The sequence below is a fragment of the Callorhinus ursinus genome, unplaced genomic scaffold (assembly GCF_003265705.2).
Source record: "Callorhinus ursinus isolate GAN/ISIS: 27379988/994484 unplaced genomic scaffold, GSC_fseal_2.0 scaffold3, whole genome shotgun sequence".
Lineage (NCBI taxonomy): Eukaryota > Metazoa > Chordata > Mammalia > Carnivora > Otariidae > Callorhinus > Callorhinus ursinus.
The window spans coordinates 77,849,736-77,869,205 of NW_027397065.1; the positions used below are offsets into that span (position 1 = coordinate 77,849,736).

Consider the following 19,470-nt stretch of genomic DNA (forward strand, 5'->3'; position numbering starts at 1 on the left):
TGCGAGTATAGTGACTTGTTTTGGTGGCCCTTTTGCTCTAGATAGGAGAATATTCTTTTGTTTTCTTCTTAGTTATTTTTAATCTCTGTTGATTTTTTTTTTTACTTCTATATATTTTTTCCTAATGTATTTGTCAGACACCACCTCCTCTCGCCTTTTTATACTCGTACTCATGGTAACAACAAAAGGACAGCTAACTCATATTCTTTAGGCAAAAACATAAAAGTAGAACAAATAAAGATATGACTAGTTGTACCATTCCATGGCTCTTTGTTTTTGGTTTCTATTTGTGAAAATGTAGGTTATCCTCTGCCTTAATGGTTGGAAGGACGTAATAACTCCTACAGGAGTCATGTACTCCCCCTTCTGCCCTGAGGCAGGGGAAACATTAAACAACTTCATAAATAGGATTATGTATTCACTTTTTAAAGCTAAAGATTTATCCTTACAGTATCCTTCAGTGTTTATAAATTTAGTGACTCCAAACATAGTATCATCTACTTTGATTCATCCATTCCCTACTAAGAATAATAGTAGTTGTTAAAGGTATGTGATCAGTAATGGGTAGAGGGTTTCTCTTATAGTTCATATACATTTTTTTTTGTAAACTACTCTTATATCTAACTCTACAAGTATTATATTATTGTGATATGTTCATGAATTTTGAATTTTGGGTAGGATTTCTATTTTAAAAGCTTCTTTTTTTTTCATCACTTTCTCCACTGTTATTAACACTTATGCAAATTCATGTGTTATTCATGAGCAGATTTGCTGATATTCTTCAAGATTCATATTTTTGCTTCAGATGTATTTATATTCTTTTTTAAGTCTCTAATACACAGTCTTGCATATACAGACATAATGAATGGCAAAGAGGAATTGAGCAGTTTCAAATGTGGTTTTAAAATGTTGATAATAGATGGTAGCTTCTTTTTGGGGAAGATGTTTTCCTGCTGTGAGTGTAAGATGAGGGCTCAAAAGAAAATGGCAAAAGAAACTCGGAATAGCTACTGCCTGGCATCTGATAAAGAATGGATATTAATAGATTGATTACTAATCTCCTTTGAGAGCGTAGTCTACGTTTCTCTACATACTTGGTGGAACAAATTGAGATGGTTATAACTATTTTGCCAACATATTTTATTTTTATGAATCTGAAAGCAGAAACCCTAGACATTGGATGGTTGTGTTTATCTGCGATTTAAAGATTATCAAGAAGGAGTGTGGCAGATGGTCAAAGGGATGACATTCCAGGGTGCAAACCAGGAACATAATGACATATTGGATCATACATTTGTGGCTTGGCAGAAATGCAAGTGAGGCCAGGAGGATGTTTACAAACTTAAATGAACAGGCAGAACTGGAGTTTGAAAATTGATATTTGGGCAATTAGAGGCTAAAAGAAGGGGAAGCCAGGAAGCAGGAGAGAAGGAATGAACATTTAGTAGAGAGCATGAGGAGATAATGCTGCTGAAGTATTACAGGATATATAAGTTCCTTTTCTTTTTAATGTCTTAATACATGTCAACATAATAAGGAAACTGTAACAGAAGACAAGTTCCTGCTGAGTGTAGTTCAAATCATTATTTATCAAGTACCTATTATGTGAAAGGAGCTTTACAGAAAAGCAAAAGAGCCTTGTTTCATGCATGGGCTCCGATCATAGTTAAATTACGATCTTATTGCTGCTGGAAGACCAGAAAATAAATGAAAACAATATGAAGCCATGCATAGTTATCTGTCTGGTGAAATTAAGTTTTTATTTCCTAGCTTTCGCTTTAGACAGATTAAAAAAAAAAGTTTAGTTCAATTCAAGATCCACATCTGGGGATCTCAAACACTTCTGATATTCTGATGGATTTGGAAATATTATTTTAATAATCTGTTGGCTATGCTTGAAGCATATCTTTATACCTGCATTATCAGACAAAGAATCCTATGAAATGGCAGGGAGTGTTTAGGTGTCTAATAATATGTGTTTTAAAGAACACATAGTTTTAATACTTACCAAGATATACTTACCAGAGAGTACTTAAAAAGCATCCCTATTTTAACTTAAATTATTTTACAGTTTACACAAGTAGCACAGAGATTAGAATCTTTCAAGGTCTCTCAAAATATTAAACCAAAAAGGGCGCCTGGGTGGCTCAGTTGGCTAAGCATCTGACTCTTGATTTCAGCTCAGGTCATGATCTCAGGGTTGTGGGATCAAGCCCCACATCAGGCTCCACATTCAGTGTGGAGTCTGCTGGAGATTCTCTCTCCCTCTCCCTTTGCCCCTCCCCCTGCTCTCTCTCTTTCTAAATAAATAAATAATCTTTAAAAAAAAGGTTAAACAAAAAAATAGGACACGTAGTAGTTTCAGAAAATTATGTCTGAATTCCAGAACTAATATGCAGCCTGTGTTGTGGTATCATATTCTGTGGCCTTCTGTCCCTTTAGATACAGAGAGGTTGCAAGTGTACCTCTCTATTCAACAATTTATTTTACTGTAAAATTTTTTTATGAATTATCAATCAGTTATAAAATCCCTGGTGTTCTTAGAGCTCCAAACTGAATTTTATTCTTATGATTGCTTTTCAAAGGACTCCAAATCTCACTTCTTTCACTATTTTTAAAGTGTCCACATGAGTCAGAACTTACATATGCACAACAGTCTCCCTACCTCCTCCTGTATGTGCCCATATCCTTTTAAGAAAAAGAAATAGAATATATATCAAAATAAAGAATGCTCTGTCACCTGTTTTGAAAGATTAAACCACTTTCAAGGCTATTTCCGAATTACACTGAAGATATAGTTGCTGGGAATTTCACGAATATATGGACTATATTCAGAAAGACATGAATTACTAAGAGAGTTTCCCAGTTTTTCTGGCCATTTTCTGAGACCCTTTGGTCACCTGAATCCATATGGGATATGTAGAATTTTCACACTATTGCTTCAAAGACTTTTCATATGAAATATTTTTCTAACTTTTTTTCTCATCCCAAAGTCTTCTAAAATACCCATTGGGGTAAAATAGCACTTTTAAGCTAGTAGACTCAAAAGTATGCAAAGTATTCCAGTGCAGTCTTCCCAATAAAGAGGTGCATAGATATCCCATACATTTATTGAATGATTCCAAGTCTATTTTAGTTTTTTTTTTTTGACCTCCCTATGGCCTTATTTCTGCTTTCAGAGATATATATTGCAAAATAATCGCTGTTACTCAAGATCTATCCTATTGATATTTTTAGCATCTAATATGCATCTTTGTTTCACACTGTTTTAGTTTAAGGTCTTTGTGCTAGCTGTTCAATATCTTTTTGAACACTAACCAAATATATTTGCTTGGCTTCCAGGAGTTCTATGAGCTTCTGTCTTCATCCAAACTATTAAGAATTAGAATTAAGAACCAAACTTGGGTGTGTTATTAGAGACTGTCCTTTATTTGGCATTGATAATTACCACTTTTCATTCAGAGATGTTCCATCTTACTTGCCCTTTATTCAGCTCATATTAATTTTTTATCCACTTGGAAGTCAAGATTTTCTATAATACTTGGTTTATACTGTTTTAATTATACTTCAAGTTTAGAGATTTGTTGTTGCCCTTGACACCTAATTTTGCAGTTTCAACAAGACAAATTTTGTTCTCTGCATATAAGAATAAAAGTAAATAAGATATATATGTATATGTATGCATATATATCTTCCTACTTCTTTCATTTTAGTTCAAAGTTTTCTTGTTCAAGTTCAGTGAGCCTTCAGTCAAGTACATTTTTTGCAGTTCCGGTTAGGTACACAATATCCCTTTTCAGGAGCTCATTATTCTGCTCTGCTAAGTCTTTCTAGGTAGGAAGCTCTTTGCTTCCTGAATCCTCTTTTCTTTTCAGAAGTCAAAACTTCACCTGGAAAAAAAAAAAAAGAATATCTTTATGTTTCTGTGTCTGCGAGCTTTCTATTTAAGAACCTAAGGTGTACTAGAAACGTTTTCTGGCTTTCGCCTCATTTCTGACTATGTTTCTGATTGCATTTCCAATAATTATTCTGAAAGAGAGTATGCTTCCAGATTAAGAATGTAAAGTGAACATTAGGTCAGAGCTATAAAAGGGAGTCCACACCTACCATTGCATGTTAGGTCATTCTACATTATTAATCATGTTTATTGAAATCAAGGACCAGTGCCTTACATCTCTTCTTCAGAGGCCAGCAGTGAGATTTTCAAACATGTTTGCACCTGTGAACACTTAGTTCATATCTTTGCCTTAGACAAGAGAGTTGTACATATAGGCAAGTCTATATAAATCATGATGCAACGACCTACAGCCAAGAGATGTGCTTCCTCAAAGCTTAGGTTTCTGGGAGAGTGCTTGTGACTGTTTTTGTTATACAACACACATGATATAATTTCTGCATTTTGCTTTCTCTATTCTTAACTCGCTTCAGAATAGACAATTGATACATTATTTTTTTCCTTTTCTACTGGGTAAGAAACCTTTTGTAATTTCTCATTAGGTTATTTATGCTCTTTAACAAACCTTCAATTATATGTATATGTGTACATACATAATTGTGTGTGTGTATGATTAGAAACACATATATATGATTCATGTGTTTCATCTGTGTTACGTTGAATATTTTAAAAATGCATTATCTTTCTATTGCATTAATTTGGCCCTGTAAAATCAAGAAAGCATAGCTATAGATTATTGTATCATGACCAGCTTAAACATACTCATATGTAACAGAATTCCAATTTTCAGGAAAAAAAATTGATGAGATAAAAGAATTTCTAAATGTAATTGTTTAATGATTTATTTACTTTTTAGTGAAAAATATTTAACTCATTGGTGTAGTTGCAGGTTAGGTTCTCTTGAAGCAAATTCTGAACTGGGGTTTAGAGGGCAGGTTGTTTACAGGAGTGTGTCCTTGAGATCAACATCTGTGGGGCAGTGGGAGGAAGAAGCAGAATGAGAATTGAGCTGTTATGCAAATTTAATGCCTCACAGCTGATCCAAGAGTAAAGTTCTGGAAATAAACATGTTGTTCACTATGTTTACATTCAGTAGAAATGGCTCCACCTTTATAACCTTGGAGCAATGAGTCATTGACAATGTGCTGCTCCAGAAGAACGCAACATAGGGCCAGGTGATAATCTACAGCTAGGGCAGCTAGTTATTCCATGCGGGGAATCTGCACAGCTCCTCTAAGTGTACCTACCAGAAGGGTCTTTTGTCCAACAGATTTGCTGGAATGAGGAATAATAATACTAAGATAACCAAATATTATGTGCACTTGAGAACATCAGTATGATTAGAGATGAATGTAAAAAGGTAAAAAGGCAGTCTGACATTGTGGTTTCGAGCAGGATTCTAGAATGTATTGAGGTTGTATCCTAATTATTCACTAGCTCTATGACTTTGGGCAATTTATCCTCTGGGTCCCAGGTTACTTTTTTTTTTTAATTATTATTTATAGTGAAAATGATTTTTCCTAAAAAATTAGAAATGTAATATCTTCTCCCTTATAAGGTTGTGTGGATAGATGAAAATCTATAATCCACAGATTGACCATGAGGGCATTTAATGTAATATATAGCATTTTAAAAGTACATAAAAAATAGGGTTAACTATTCTAGATTAATTAATTAGATTACTTAACTAGATTAATTCATCATTAACTTACTATGGTACACCTACTATAACAAGAATGCTTCAAATCACAATTAAGTCTGAAGAAGTTTATCAATTGATCTGGTCTCTCCATAATTTATCATCTATATCATCTATACCAGTTGCCCTCTTTTTGGTACATTAACATCACCTGAATAGTTTGCTAATAATACAGATGTGTGTTCCTATTGTTCACCTTGAGTCACTAGGTTTGGGGTAGGGACCACTATCTCATCTCAAAGTTTAGGACCCATTGACTTGAAGCCATCCATATTCTGTGAAATCTTTTTTGCTACTATGTCCATGTCCAAAATGTTGACTGCTTCACTCCTCTGTCTTCCACTCTTCCCCTTCTCTTTTAGTTTGGGCTCAATTAATTTTTCCAAGTCAGTATCTCAATTTAAGAACATATATTAGTCACTCTTTAATGATCGCCCTTGTTCCTGTGTCCATTTCATAAACTAAAATTAAAAAAAAATCACATATCCCCATTTTATCCATTAAAGGAAATGTGAATCTTGAATGGCGGCTTTACTAAGTACATTTTGTTTTGCTTATGTCTGTCATAGATAACACAGCCAGCATTCTGACAAGGCGGAGGAGATTTAGTCGAACTATTCAGGATGTGTATTATCTCCCCATTATGATCTCTGATGGTGGAATCCCCTCTCTCAGCAGCAGCAGTACCCTCACCGTCAGGGTTTGTGCATGCGAGAGAGATGGGCGCGTGCGGACCTGCCATGCGGAAGCGTTCCTGTCCTCGGCTGGCTTGAGTACAGGGGCCTTAATCGCTATTCTGCTGTGTGTTGTCATTCTCCTAGGTAAGTCATCCTGCCTCCTGATGTCGTATGATGGCGATTCGGAATGTTCCCTATGATGGCCAGCAGTGTCTTAGAAAAGAGAGACAAAGACAGTCATTTTGACAGAACTTAAAAATTAGGAACACAAAATTTGGACCACAAAATACAGCTGCACAGACTTCCTTTTAATTACCTTTCTCAATACCATGGCTGATCTAGAAATAATTTGATTCACAATTGATGAAAGAGTTGAAATATCAGAAGGAAGGATAGATTATGAGAGAAATCTTTGGGGGGAAGGATCTATTTTAAAAAGAATTCATATTAAAAATTCTAAATACCATATTCAAAGGGCTCTTATAACTTATTTCAAAGAACAGTGATATCATTCTAACATGAATATAAACACCAAATAAAAAATAGATTTCTTGTAGAAATTCGAAAATATTATTTAATCATCAATGTTAGCAGAATCGAAAGTGATCTTGGGTAAGATGCAGATCCCCGGATGAAAATTTTTTATCAATTTTATCAAACTTTTAACAAAATGTTGACTGGAAGTCCCTGAGATTCCATTTGAAAACTACAACATTGATAATTTCATGTCAGTGAACAAATATCTAATGTTTATGGCATGGTGTCTTTTTCTTGGAACAAGTTTCCAAGGGCAAGGGCTAAAAATAAAATAGCTGAAATTTAAAAAAAAAAAGTGATCTTGGATAAATTAGATATTGTCTGAGTTAGCACAACATCAAAGAAGACTTTTCATCTGTTGCTGAATGTGGGCCCCGATCCTCACTGAGCTGGGGGCACCAGAAGTGTAATTTACTGAGGTCACTACAGCAGGAAAATCTAAAGAGAGAGATAATAAACAAGGCTGAGCTGTGATGAGTTCCAGCATGGTCGCTGCATCAAGAAGGATGCCATGGCAGGGCAGAGTGAAGGAAAGTCAGAGAAGAAGGACGAATAAGAGTAAAGTATGATGTCATCAAAGTCAAAGGAAAAAAAGTATATCAAAGAGGACAGAGCATTCAACAGTGTCAAAAGCTGCTCTGAGGTTAAATAAATTGTGTATCTAAATGTATCAGGGTCACCTGGGAGGCTCAGTCAGTTAAGCTTCTGCCTTCAGCTCAGGTCATGATCCCAAGATCAACCCCCCCCACCCCACCCCCAACGCCCGTTGGGCTCCCTGCTCAGCTGGGAGTCTGCTTATCTCTCCTTCTTTGCCTCTCCTCGCTCCCCTGCTCGTGCACTCTCTCTCTCTCAAATAAATAAGTAAAACATCTTAAAAAATATAAAAAAATAAATGTACCCATTGCACTTAGCAAAGAGGAGCATGGAGGTTCAGTGCCCCACCTCTGGAAGTATTTCACTGTGGTATAGTCTTAGAGTAGATTCAAGGTGAAGAAAGCCAGGAAAATTAGGCTCTCTAAATTTTATTTCCTTATGTATTAATTGGTTACAACTGTTATTTGCTTTAGACAGTTACGCATTACTTTTTTTTGTTTGAAAATTAAAACAGAAACTCACAAAACAAAAATGGAAAATAAAATAAAGCAAGTACAAATATTGATCCCTCCAGAGTTCCTAACCTACACCACAAAGAATAGAACCCAGTGACTTTAGTATAAATTCTTCCAAAGTCCTGATCCTGAAAGATAGTTCATTCGGAAGAGTCACTTATCTTTGCCTTTTATTTTCATCCATCACCATCAAACCATTTTTATATACTGAGGTAAAGACTTAAAAAGTTTATTGAAAAATGTTAATATACAGGTACATTTAAGGTATATTATGTAAAATAACATTTTATTATTTCATGAAACAATACTTCCCTTTAATAGATTTTATAAAAATGTTGTTTCTCCTTTGGGGTAAACAAGAGAGCATTCCAAATTTTATGCTCTCCCACAGGACTAAAGAAATAGAGGTGCTATTTAATATGTTTACTCCTTCAATTTTTATTGAAACTCAAAGGTGTTTCTACAGTTTTATCCAAAGGTTGCAGAATCATTTCATAAGTTTGGGCTTAAACAATCATTATTTATAATGTAATTTTTATTTTTGATGACATTTGTAAGGGTTTTAATTGTTATTCAGAAGATATCTAGCCAACAGCCTCAGAATGTAGTCATGTGTAATTTTAAAATAATGTTTGTTAACATGCAAGCTCATAATTTTCAAGGAAAATATCAGCAACAACAGAGGTAGCAAAACTTTATTTTAGAACTTTTTGTGATTCTGAAATAACATTAAAACCTAACAGCTAAACAAATTGTGAAATTAATATCTTAATATTGAAAAATGTTCTGATCATCAGCTGTTTGTGAAAATGACTTGTGTAAACCCAGCCCTAGTTTTGCTACTAATTACCTGTATGATCTCAGGTGACCTGTTCAGTCTCTTATTTCTATTTACAAATCTATAAAAATAAAGTATCAACTAGTGAACAAACTTAGAGTCATCTATAAAATTTTGTGATGCTTATTTATATTTTCTTGTAGACTCCATCTATGTGTATATTGATTGTCTGAAATTGATGCCTGAAAACCAGTGGGCCTTACTTTGAATGGTACATGTGTACATTGTGAGTCAGGTTATGATTTGTCAGGATTAGCTTTCTAAGATCCCTTTTTTGATGGGATGAATGGGAGAGAATTTAGGGTGAGGCTTCACGATGCAATCAGAATTTGGTGCTAGAGGAGGGATAACTGGAGTTCTCTTTCCCTTCCAGGGATATGACATTTCTTTCCCAACCTCATCCCATCCCTTGTGAGATGGTCCAGAGCAGTTGTCAGAGCAAGCCTAAATCACGCTTAGCGCAATAAACCATTGAGTCAGGCCTCTGTCGCCTGCCCTTCAGTCCACACATCACATATAAGAAGGTGACTTAGATGAGTCCACCACCTGGATTGTTCCTACTCTTGGATATAAATTTCCTAATCAATGAGGATCAGGGTAGATTTGATGTGAGGAGAGTGAGGGGCTAGGAGCAAAGGTAGAATTGGTGAGGAGAGAAGTGCCAACCTGCTTGTCAGCTGAGCTCTCTGACATGACTGTCTGGGCTCCCCTTGGTTTGAAAAAATAAGTTTCAGTGAGAAACACCATTAACTGGTATGACCAATAGCAGGACGGGAGCTAATAAAAGTAATCTCCCTGACTTGGGCCACCTCATTTCTGCCAAACTTAGTATCAACATATGATGGTATAAAAAAGAATGAAGTGATATTTATGGGTAAAAAAAAAAAATCTGCTATGGAAAATATTTTGGGGAAATATGCTGGGAGTCAGTATATAATGTATTCAAATGCAGGCTGTATGACAGTTCAAGTTACAAAAACTCAAAACCCTTTAGAACTCCAAGCACTTTGGAATCATGGATAAATAAATTAATATATGAATGAGTAGAATGATATGAGAAAGGAAATATAAAAATATTTCCCCAAATTTGAATTCCTTCATGAATAAAATAAATGAATAAAACTCAATAAATTCATTTTAAGTTTCTTAAATAAAAAGAATAAAATGGATTTAAAATCCTAACCAAACTCAGAGAAGAGAAAGAAATATACTAACCAAGGATACAATAGTCATTAGAATAAAATCCTCCCCAAATACTACAGTTTAATATTTCAACCCAAATTACATAAAATTTCAAAATACTGCAAATCTTATATAATTTTGAACAAAGGGATAAGCACTGTATCTCATTTATTTTACAATGCCATGGCTCTGTCAAATTATCTCTTCCCAGATGACCCTCTTTAAGAAGAGGTACCTTGTTTCACATGTATGGGTTGATAGACTGTGGAGGGAGGGGAGTCTTGTGAATATACTCATTTGACTGCCATTTTTAAAAAAAGTTTAACTCTCAAATCTATGTGTGTAATTGTGTAATCAGGAATATTTTTTAATTTGGGAAAATAAGTAAATATGAGCTATCATAATAGTAATCCCAGGTTTATCCCCTATATTTCATTAGGGAAATATGGCACTGATATTGGGGAAGGATGCAAATTACCTCCATACTTTAATAATAATATTGATCACATTCTCCCTGCTATGCATGCACATAAACTCCCTTGAAATCAACAATCAACCATTTTAACATAAAGAAAAATAACTTGGTTTATTGACAAAAGTAAGACATTTTACTATAAAAATAGTCTGTAGAAATAGATACTTTAATTTAGAACAACCTCCTTACTTAATCATAAAGATGTGCAGAAATATATAATGGATGATAAATCTAAACCTCTGAATGAAAAAAAAATAAGTAAATAAATAAACCTCCAAAAGGAATGAAATGAGTTACTTGGGGATGCTGTTTGGGGTACTGAATTAGAATGCCTTAAGCTGGTTTTACACTGAAATAAATAGTAAGGTATTGGGGCAGCTTGGTGGCTCAGTTGGTTAAGGGTCCACCCTTGATTTCTGCTCAGGGTCCTGGGATCGAACCCTCTGTCAAGCTCTGTGCTCAGCAGAGGGTCTGCTTGGGATTCTCTTTACCTCTCCCTCTGCCCCTCCCCCAATCTCTCGCTCTCTTGCTCTCTCTCAAAATAAATAAGTAAATCTTTAAAAAGAATAGTAAGGTATTAGATGCATATTTGCTACATTCGGCAAAAGTCTTTTCTTTCTAAAAATAAGGTGCTATATTAGATAATGTCTTTGAAGTATAAGTAGCATATTTGAGAAACTATTTTTATATAGCATAATATTTGGGGGTGCCTGGCTGGCTCAGTCAGTAGAGCATGTGATTCTTGATCTCGCAGTTACACGTTAGAGCCCCATGTTGGATATAGAGATTACTTAAAAATAAAAATCTTAGATAAATAAATAAATTAAATAAATAAATAAATAAATAAATAAATAGCATAATATTGGTGAAGCAGGGCCACATATGGCATCTGCATTTCATTTTCAGGTTTCTATAATCACTCCAGACACAGTGACTCACTGTTTCCCCATGTCTGCCATAATCTCTCTCATTCAATTCTGCCATTACTGAGTCCTTTTATTCCATACTGTTCGAGATGATTTTCTGGCACTTTCTATAGGTGTTTTGTCTTTTTGTTTCTTTGTTTCTTCATTCCCATAGGCGCTCACTTGCCCTTTCTCTGCAAAATTAGACTCTCCGGTACATTGTGACCATCTCTTTCCATGTGTAGTAAACTCTCTGATAATTGTCCTTTGTACTTCTGGCTTGAAAATCTCCTTTTCCTCTTTCTATTATTGTTTTCAACGTTCTAGTTTAAAAAAAACAGGCAAGGCTCATTTATTATATCATTTAGAGATATGCATAAAATGGGTTAAATTATAAAGAGAAACAAGGAAACAATAATGATATATATAGTAAGAGAAGTTACTTTTTAGTGGTATGAAGTAAAAGGTCAATTTCTAGGGTACCACCTCTGTTCTTTATCAGAGAATAGCTAACCTGGTGTTTGTTTGCTTTACAAGTATTTGTTAAAGATGCATATCAGTAAGGTTGCCAGATAAAATACAGTATATAGAAAGAGATAAAATACAATATAGAAATGTGAATTTCAGATAAAAATATATGTCTGTAGGTGTATATTTGTATGTGCGTGCATATAGCATAAGTATGTCACATGCTATATATATAAAAACTGTTTCTATATATGTTATATTTATGTTATGTCATGTGTATATATACACATATATACACACATATATACATGCCTTTTGAATGTACTTCTTTGATTATTATATTGTAAAGAATGTTTAAAATAACAATGCACCTAATAATTGCTACCATAAAACCTAGATTATCAGCTGACCAAGAACATTCTGTAGAGCTGAAGTAAAGAATATTGGGCTTAATAGCACAAAGTAGAAGTGAGGTAATTCTTTCTATTTAGTAATGGCTTAGTATCATCAAATAGAAAGATTTGAAAATACAGAGAAACAGCCAAAGCAAAGTGCCCAAGATCCATTTACATCGTTTCATCTAATGGTTGTGACATTACTGGTAATAACCCACATGCCCAACTCAGTTCCTTGTTCCATATTTTTTAAATAACAAAATGGATTATGATAATGGAAGCTTCATCACCTATGGTGTGAGAAGTCATAGATTACAGTCTAAGTTCTTCCATCTGCCATTTGTGTAATCTTAGAGTTGGATTTTAGTTCTTTATGTAATTTTTCTGGAGCCTCAGTTTCCTTGAGGAAACCCATACTTTGCTGCGAGGATTAAATCAAGAAGTTATGTAAAAAACATTTGGTAACCTGAAAAATTCCTCTGAAACATAAGTTAGGTACAAATAAAATAACATCTTTTGTGCAGCTTGATAGATATATGCAATTATTAATGCCTGATAATAGAATTCTAAAAGGTAATGGGCAAAAGAGATCAACCTTGTAAAATATACCTGCTTTGGTTTCCTACAAAGCATCAAAAGTAAAGGGTTTAAGAGAAACTTAAAATATCCTTCCTTTAGTGTATCTGCCTAGAATCTATACATAGAACAACACTCACCATTATTCCCCCAGGCAAAATTCCGTATGCTCTTCCCTCATCTGTTTCCCTCAGTGTGAAGACGGGGTGATAGACCACAGTGAGCCAGGAATCCTGAATGCATAAGTGTGACAAATGGGAATATTAGGTTTTTCTAGAGAAGACCAATGATTCCCAAGGCCTTATGGAGATAATCATTTTTCACATTCCTTGAGATTTTAAAAAACTCTCCAACTGTTATCCAGAGAGTGCAGAGATCAAGATTGTGTTACAAGGCAAGCCTAAATAGAATGTAGTTGCTGATGTCAAATCTCCAAGAACTTCCTTCCTTTGTGCTAACTCTCCATCCTCTTTCCATTTTTCTTCAGCAATTGTAGTACTTTTTATCACCTTGAGACGCAGCAAAAAAGAGCCCCTAATCATCTCTGAGGAGGACGTGAGGGAGAATGTGGTCACCTACGACGATGAGGGTGGCGGTGAGGAAGACACCGAGGCCTTTGACATCACAGCCTTGAGGAATCCATCTGCCGCCGAGGAGCTCAAGTATCGGAGAGATATCAGACCCGAAGTGAAACTCACCCCCAGACACCAGACACTGTCCACCCTGGAAAGCATAGATGTTCAGGAATTTATTAGGCAAAAACTGGCAGAAGCCGATCTAGACCCCAGTGTCCCCCCTTATGACTCTCTTCAGACTTATGCCTATGAAGGTCAGAGATCGGAGGCTGGGTCCATCAGCTCACTGGATTCGGCAACCACACAATCAGACCAGGATTATCACTACCTTGGAGAATGGGGACCCGAATTTAAAAAGTTAGCTGAACTCTATGGAGAAATAGAATCTGAAAGAACAACTTAGGGGGTTAATTCTTGCAACCTTCTAGAACTTGCTTCCTGAGCAAGTGGAGACATAACCTCAGCAATGGCAAGGAAGAAGAGTGGAGATAGTACTTGGAACTGAGCAAGCTGTACACAGCTACTGTAGAAACAAGTGCCCTTTTCATGATCGAAACTGGGTTATTTAATCAGAAGACAGTCAAATTAAAAAAATTCAGAGAAAAAGCTATTGTTCCTTGTGTATATTTTCAATTGCTCAATAAAGTCTGTGGTACTGTTTAATTAAGAATACCTGAATTAAGCCAAACAATAATATTTGTTTCAATATTTTGTGATTTCTTTTCAAAAAGCAAAACAAAACAGAAAGATTCAAAATCACTTATGACTAGGGGTGGTACACTAGGAAATGAAACTTGTGCAGGTAATCGGGACCTCCTTTTCCACTTTTCTGTGTGGACTCTTGAGACCCACACTCTGTTATTGTGACAGATCTTATTAGCGTTGTCTTGTGTTCAAATGACATGAGGTATATCCAGTATACCAGGTCATTCCATCATGGACTTGTATGTACCATTTTTCTTTGCCCTCCCCACTTCTTTTCTCCATACAAAATTGATGGAGCATGGGGATTTGCTGCTTGCACTATAATGTATGCAACTTCTGTGCACACATTGTGCACTGCTCTGAAGCACAGAGACCATCATCTCTGTCCTGCCTGCCCTCCTTTCTTTTAACAAAAGACCCCCCCTTTTTTTATGGATAGAATGAATGGTTTAAGTAAGATATATTCAGATAATCTGATATGTCAGGGAAAGCTTTAATTTGAAAAATAGTCACAAACCTTATCCTGTATAAAACATTGGAAAATGCAATGATTTATTCCATTCCATCTGTTTTAAGACATTTACATCAGCAGTTTTGATCCTGCCAATACGTAAAACTAGTTGTTGGACATTTTGATGGTTGGTTTATACTTCAGTCTAATTTGCTTACTTATAAAACATGAGTAGTCATCGAAGATATGTACCTCACATGATAACAATGTAATCTGAAAAGATGATACTCCAATTTACATAAATCTTGTAGACCTTGGATTGACTTACCTTTATTCCTTTACACAGGTTCAGATTGTCCCCATCTCACTGACTGCTTAGCCCTTATCTGTTTGGGATCTACAGGAAAATATATAAAACTGAAGCAAAAAAAATAAATAAATAGAGATTCACACATTATCCTTGGAAACGTGCCTCAAAGTCTCTGAGCTTCAGGGTCCCAAACCACAAAATAGAGATGGCAAAGACTCCCCGCCTGTCTCACAGGGTTGTGTGAGGATCAAGAAGCATCTGTAAAAATGCTTTGCCAACTGCAAAGTGTTCTGTTATGTAAAGGCTTGCAGACACTAATTTTTTAATTCTGTTAGCTTACAAATATATAGTTACATACATTTTGAATAAAGTATATTATCATGAGAGAATTTCATAAAACCTTCAACACTGTAGCAACTGCTAACTAAACATAATACACAAGTTTAATTATTTTGATATTTTCCCAAATAAACTAATTTTCTTCAAATTTCTTGTTTTTTTTTTTTTCCTAACTTGCTGTTTTTGCTATTGGTCTTAAAATAAGCATAATGGTCCTATTCTCCAAAAATTACCATATTTATGTATTTCAGATAGATTGGAATTTTGAAACCCACAAATTAAGAATTATCTCAAGGAGGAATTTTTCCTTTACTCTTTGAATTTCTCATAATCAGGTGTCCTCAAATGTTCATGGAATTTTCTGTCTGATTCCACCAATGTGCAAAATTTTAAATTTCGCCTCTGTTTGCAATTGCCCTATGCTATCATATTTCAGTTTTGAGGTATGGGAAGTAAGTAAGCTTAACTTGAATAATTCTCAACATGTGTTCTAAGCCTGAGGAATAAAATTTAATTTAAGTTTTTTACCACATTGTAGCTTTCCAGATGCTGCTTTATCATTTTTTTATATCATAATGGTATGCATTGCAGTATAAAGCTGTATCAGAAAAAAACACTCAGGGGTTTTGGGGAATAACCTCTGGAGGCACATACTCTGACTATACTAATGTTGGACCACATTCACCCTGAAATAAGGGTACACCTTTGGAGAACTACTGTGGTTGCTGGTGTTAGGACTTTCCTATGCAAAGAGGAGCAGGAAGGTCAGGTTTGGGAATTCTGTTACATTAGGCTTTGGATTTATATTTTAGGTAAACTATTCATGGCTTTTATTTTATTTTGTTTGGTTTGGTTTATTTTGTTAATATTCACCTGGTAAACTTACAGATGAGGGCTTGAAAGCTGAAAATGTATGTGTACATTTATAACAATTTACATAAAAGCCAAGGTCCTCTGCATGGTTTTGAGTATGAAAATATTTCCCTTATTATATGAAAAAAGCACCTCAGATCCATCTAATTTTAATTATACATTATAATGATAATGGATTATTTCTAAGCCCCTAATGTTAAATATAATATGGAGGCAAAATGGAGCTTCTGTAGTCCTGAAATACTATGTTTCTGTGTTGATTTATCCTAGAATTTTGTTAATGAAAGCATTCCAAGTGTTTTATTTTATATGAACTCTGAAACTAGGCAATTATATTGTTATTATAAATATGGATTAAATCTCATTTTTAAAGTTCTGCTACTTTGAGTCAAGAAAAAAAACCATAATGATATATAAATGTTCTGTAAATAGATTGAAGTCATCTTAATATCTTGCTTTAAGAACTCCAGTTTGTCAGTGTTGGAAGAAAATTCTCAAAGACTTTAGTGGGCAAAGAGTTTACATATCAACTCTGAGTATTCAGTAGTCACAGATAATTAGCTATGGAATCATATGTGATTCCATATAGAATCAGCTATGGAGTCACTCATGTGTCTCAAACAACACATTTTGTAAACCTTAGTTGATACTTAGAGATCTAAATAAAATATAACTTTGAAATCAACTTACCTATTTCTAATAAAATAGTTTCCTACAGACCATCCCTATACAAAATGGTGGCTGCTAGTTAGAGGAAATATAAACAATTATGGTAATATTTTATCCAAGGTGTTTTTTACGAGAATTTATAAATTCCAAGTATTCTTTGTACAAACACTGGGAAATTAATAGATCTTGCAGGAATCACTAAAGATGTATCATCAGAAAGTCTTTCTATGATAAATCTGTATAAACACAGATCTGAAGTGGAGATTGAAGACAAAATTATCCTTAAAATAAGACTCTATAAAAAGTTAACTTGCGACTTTCTATAACCTAGTATAAGAAGAAAAATATTCTGAGAGAAATTGCATTTACATAACCATACACAAACATGTAGAAACATGTATGTCTTCTTGAAAAATATTTGAAGAATAAAAGAATATTCAAAACAGTGGCTTGGATATTGATATGATCCAAATACGTGGTGTATACAAAATTTTAGTACCTAACCTATGAACAATTCACCTGGAAGTTAGTGAACAGTTTTTAACCTTTATTTTGTATCCAGTCTCAGGCTAACCTTCAGTACTGTCAATGATGAGAGCTGATTCACAAGTGTGCTTACACAGAGCAGACAAAATTATTAGTTATAAATCCAAATTTTACAAATGAGGATTTAATGGACATAGTGCAGGTATTAAATACTAACAAATGCTTTGACTTAGATATTTTGTATACCACAGTATAGTCAGAGATATGGGTAGAAGGAGGAAGGTGTATTAAGTCCACCATTTTTAGCAATGTAGAAAGCTTAAATACACAATTAGTTTAATTTGTTCTTATCAACCTGCATCCATACATTTGATTTGTTTTCTTCTTTTTGGGTTAGCTGAATATATAGGGAAAACAACCAAAATTCAGGTAGACTCATTCATTTCAACAGCCATCAAGAAGTGCCAGTTAACTGAGTATGGTAATAGGTATCCTGGAGCATGCATATATCCAATACTTTTGGGTAAGTCTTTTTTCTTTTTAGTGTGGACAGTGTTTGATTAGCTATTCAACAAATTAGAACTCTAAAGCTGATTATTCTGGGAAGAGGAAAGAGTCTCATAATTCAAATTGAAATTGTACTTAGCTTCAAGGTATGATAACATTCAATTAACTCACTTGGCTTTCAATTTCGAAAATAGAAGAAATCTCAGAATAGTTCTTGGGAAAAATGTGACTTGAATTCAAATATTCTCTCTCTCTGTTTTATCCTTTAGGATTAAGAGCAAATTAAATATTATCTGAAGGAAACAAACCATTTCAACTTTTATTTTCTACTTCATCTGCAGAAGGTAAATTTTTTTGCAATGTAAAATTAGAAATCTCATAAACCCTACAGGCAAAAGTAGCTTGCAACCATTTGAAAATAAAACTAGTACAGAACCCACTATCTTTTTCAAAGATATCCAAATACAACATTTTAAAGTGAAAATATGAATAGGAACACTTTAACATGTCAAAAGTTGTACTCTTAACTTTGACTTATAGCAATGAAAGATGCAGTTTTGTTGTTTTTAAATAAGGTAGAGATGAGAGGATAACAGAACACATTCTTCTTTGGAACACTGATACAGAAAAAAAAGTGCTCTTAGGCTAGTAAGGAATGATGTTATTTATACACTTTGCTGAGTCTACAGAAATGAGGGATCTTTACCTTTCAACAGTACAAAGGCATCAAATCTATTTCAGTAATGATTCGTTTTTAAAGACTTAGATGAAAGTGAATGGAGAAAATAGGCATTTAAGGACTCTCAAAATTATATCCTGTGAAGAATGCGTGTGTCATTTATAGATTAAAGTGGGTTCACCAAATGGTTTAGTCTTACTGCCTAGCAATATTAGCTTCAGAAGTAGGAAAATGGACCATAATAGTTAGTGTCACCCAAATAATTTCATCAAGTCAATTTTTCATATGTCAAATGCATCAAATTCTTACTCTAAATCATCTATTCTTTTCAAAGTACTTTTTCAAATGCCTTAGTTTCAAACAGAAATTCATACTATCTAACATTTGTTAATTGAGTAAGTTCTAATCATGCACTACATGTATGATACTATTTCAGGCCCTGAAAAGGATATGAAAAAAAATGTCTTGGTGGTAGGGGTTATCATCAATGAAATTAGAGTCTTACTTCAGAGGTAAGACCTACATATAAAAAGTTATAGAGGATTTAATACAAAGCAAAAAGTGGCAAGTGTTCTAAAATAGGTTTGGATACAATGTTGGGGAAAGTCCCAGGATCCCACTGAAACCGTGTCAATACTATGTCTACTGTGGAGCAAAACTTCAGGTACTCTATAGGACAGAGGAATGGTACAGTGCAGGGAGAAGTAGAAGCAGAGCGGACAGTGTAGACAAACGTACAAAGGTAGATTATTCTGTATGGAATAGACGATTCGTGCAGGGAAATAATGATAATGAAAGATGTTAAGCAAAGTTGGATTTAGATTAGGGTGACTGAATGAAACTTACTCTTTAACCAATGTCATTGAATTTATTTATCCCCAAAACAAGAGAGTGATGGTGGCCAGACTTCCCTTTTAGGTATCTGAGTCTTTTATTGATGTCTATCATTCAGTGAAGATAAAGAAAGACTCCAGAGTTACATACATCTACAGAAGAAATGGTAGACTCGTCATTTCCAAAGTATAACTACTTATTTTAGGAATATATCTTGAGAAAAAAA

General features: G+C 34.4%; 1 protein-coding gene across 6 annotated transcripts in view; it reads left to right on the plus strand.

Moving 5' to 3' along the window:
* Positions 1 to 17,510, plus strand: part of CDH18 (cadherin 18) — a 990,219-nt gene extending 972,709 nt beyond the window's left edge. For 4 of the 6 annotated variants that reach the window (XM_073891068.1, XM_073891070.1, XM_073891069.1 and 1 more), the window contains 2 exons: positions 6,224 to 6,475; positions 13,304 to 17,510. In XM_073891068.1, coding sequence (XP_073747169.1) covers positions 6,224 to 6,475; positions 13,304 to 13,794 — 743 coding nt within the window. In that variant the 3' untranslated portion in view covers positions 13,795 to 17,510. The remainder of the gene's footprint in view (positions 1 to 6,223; positions 6,476 to 13,303) is intronic. The other 2 variants (XM_073891071.1, XM_073891072.1) reach the window with 2 other exon arrangements.
* The last annotated feature ends 1,960 nt before the right edge of the window (positions 17,511 to 19,470 follow it).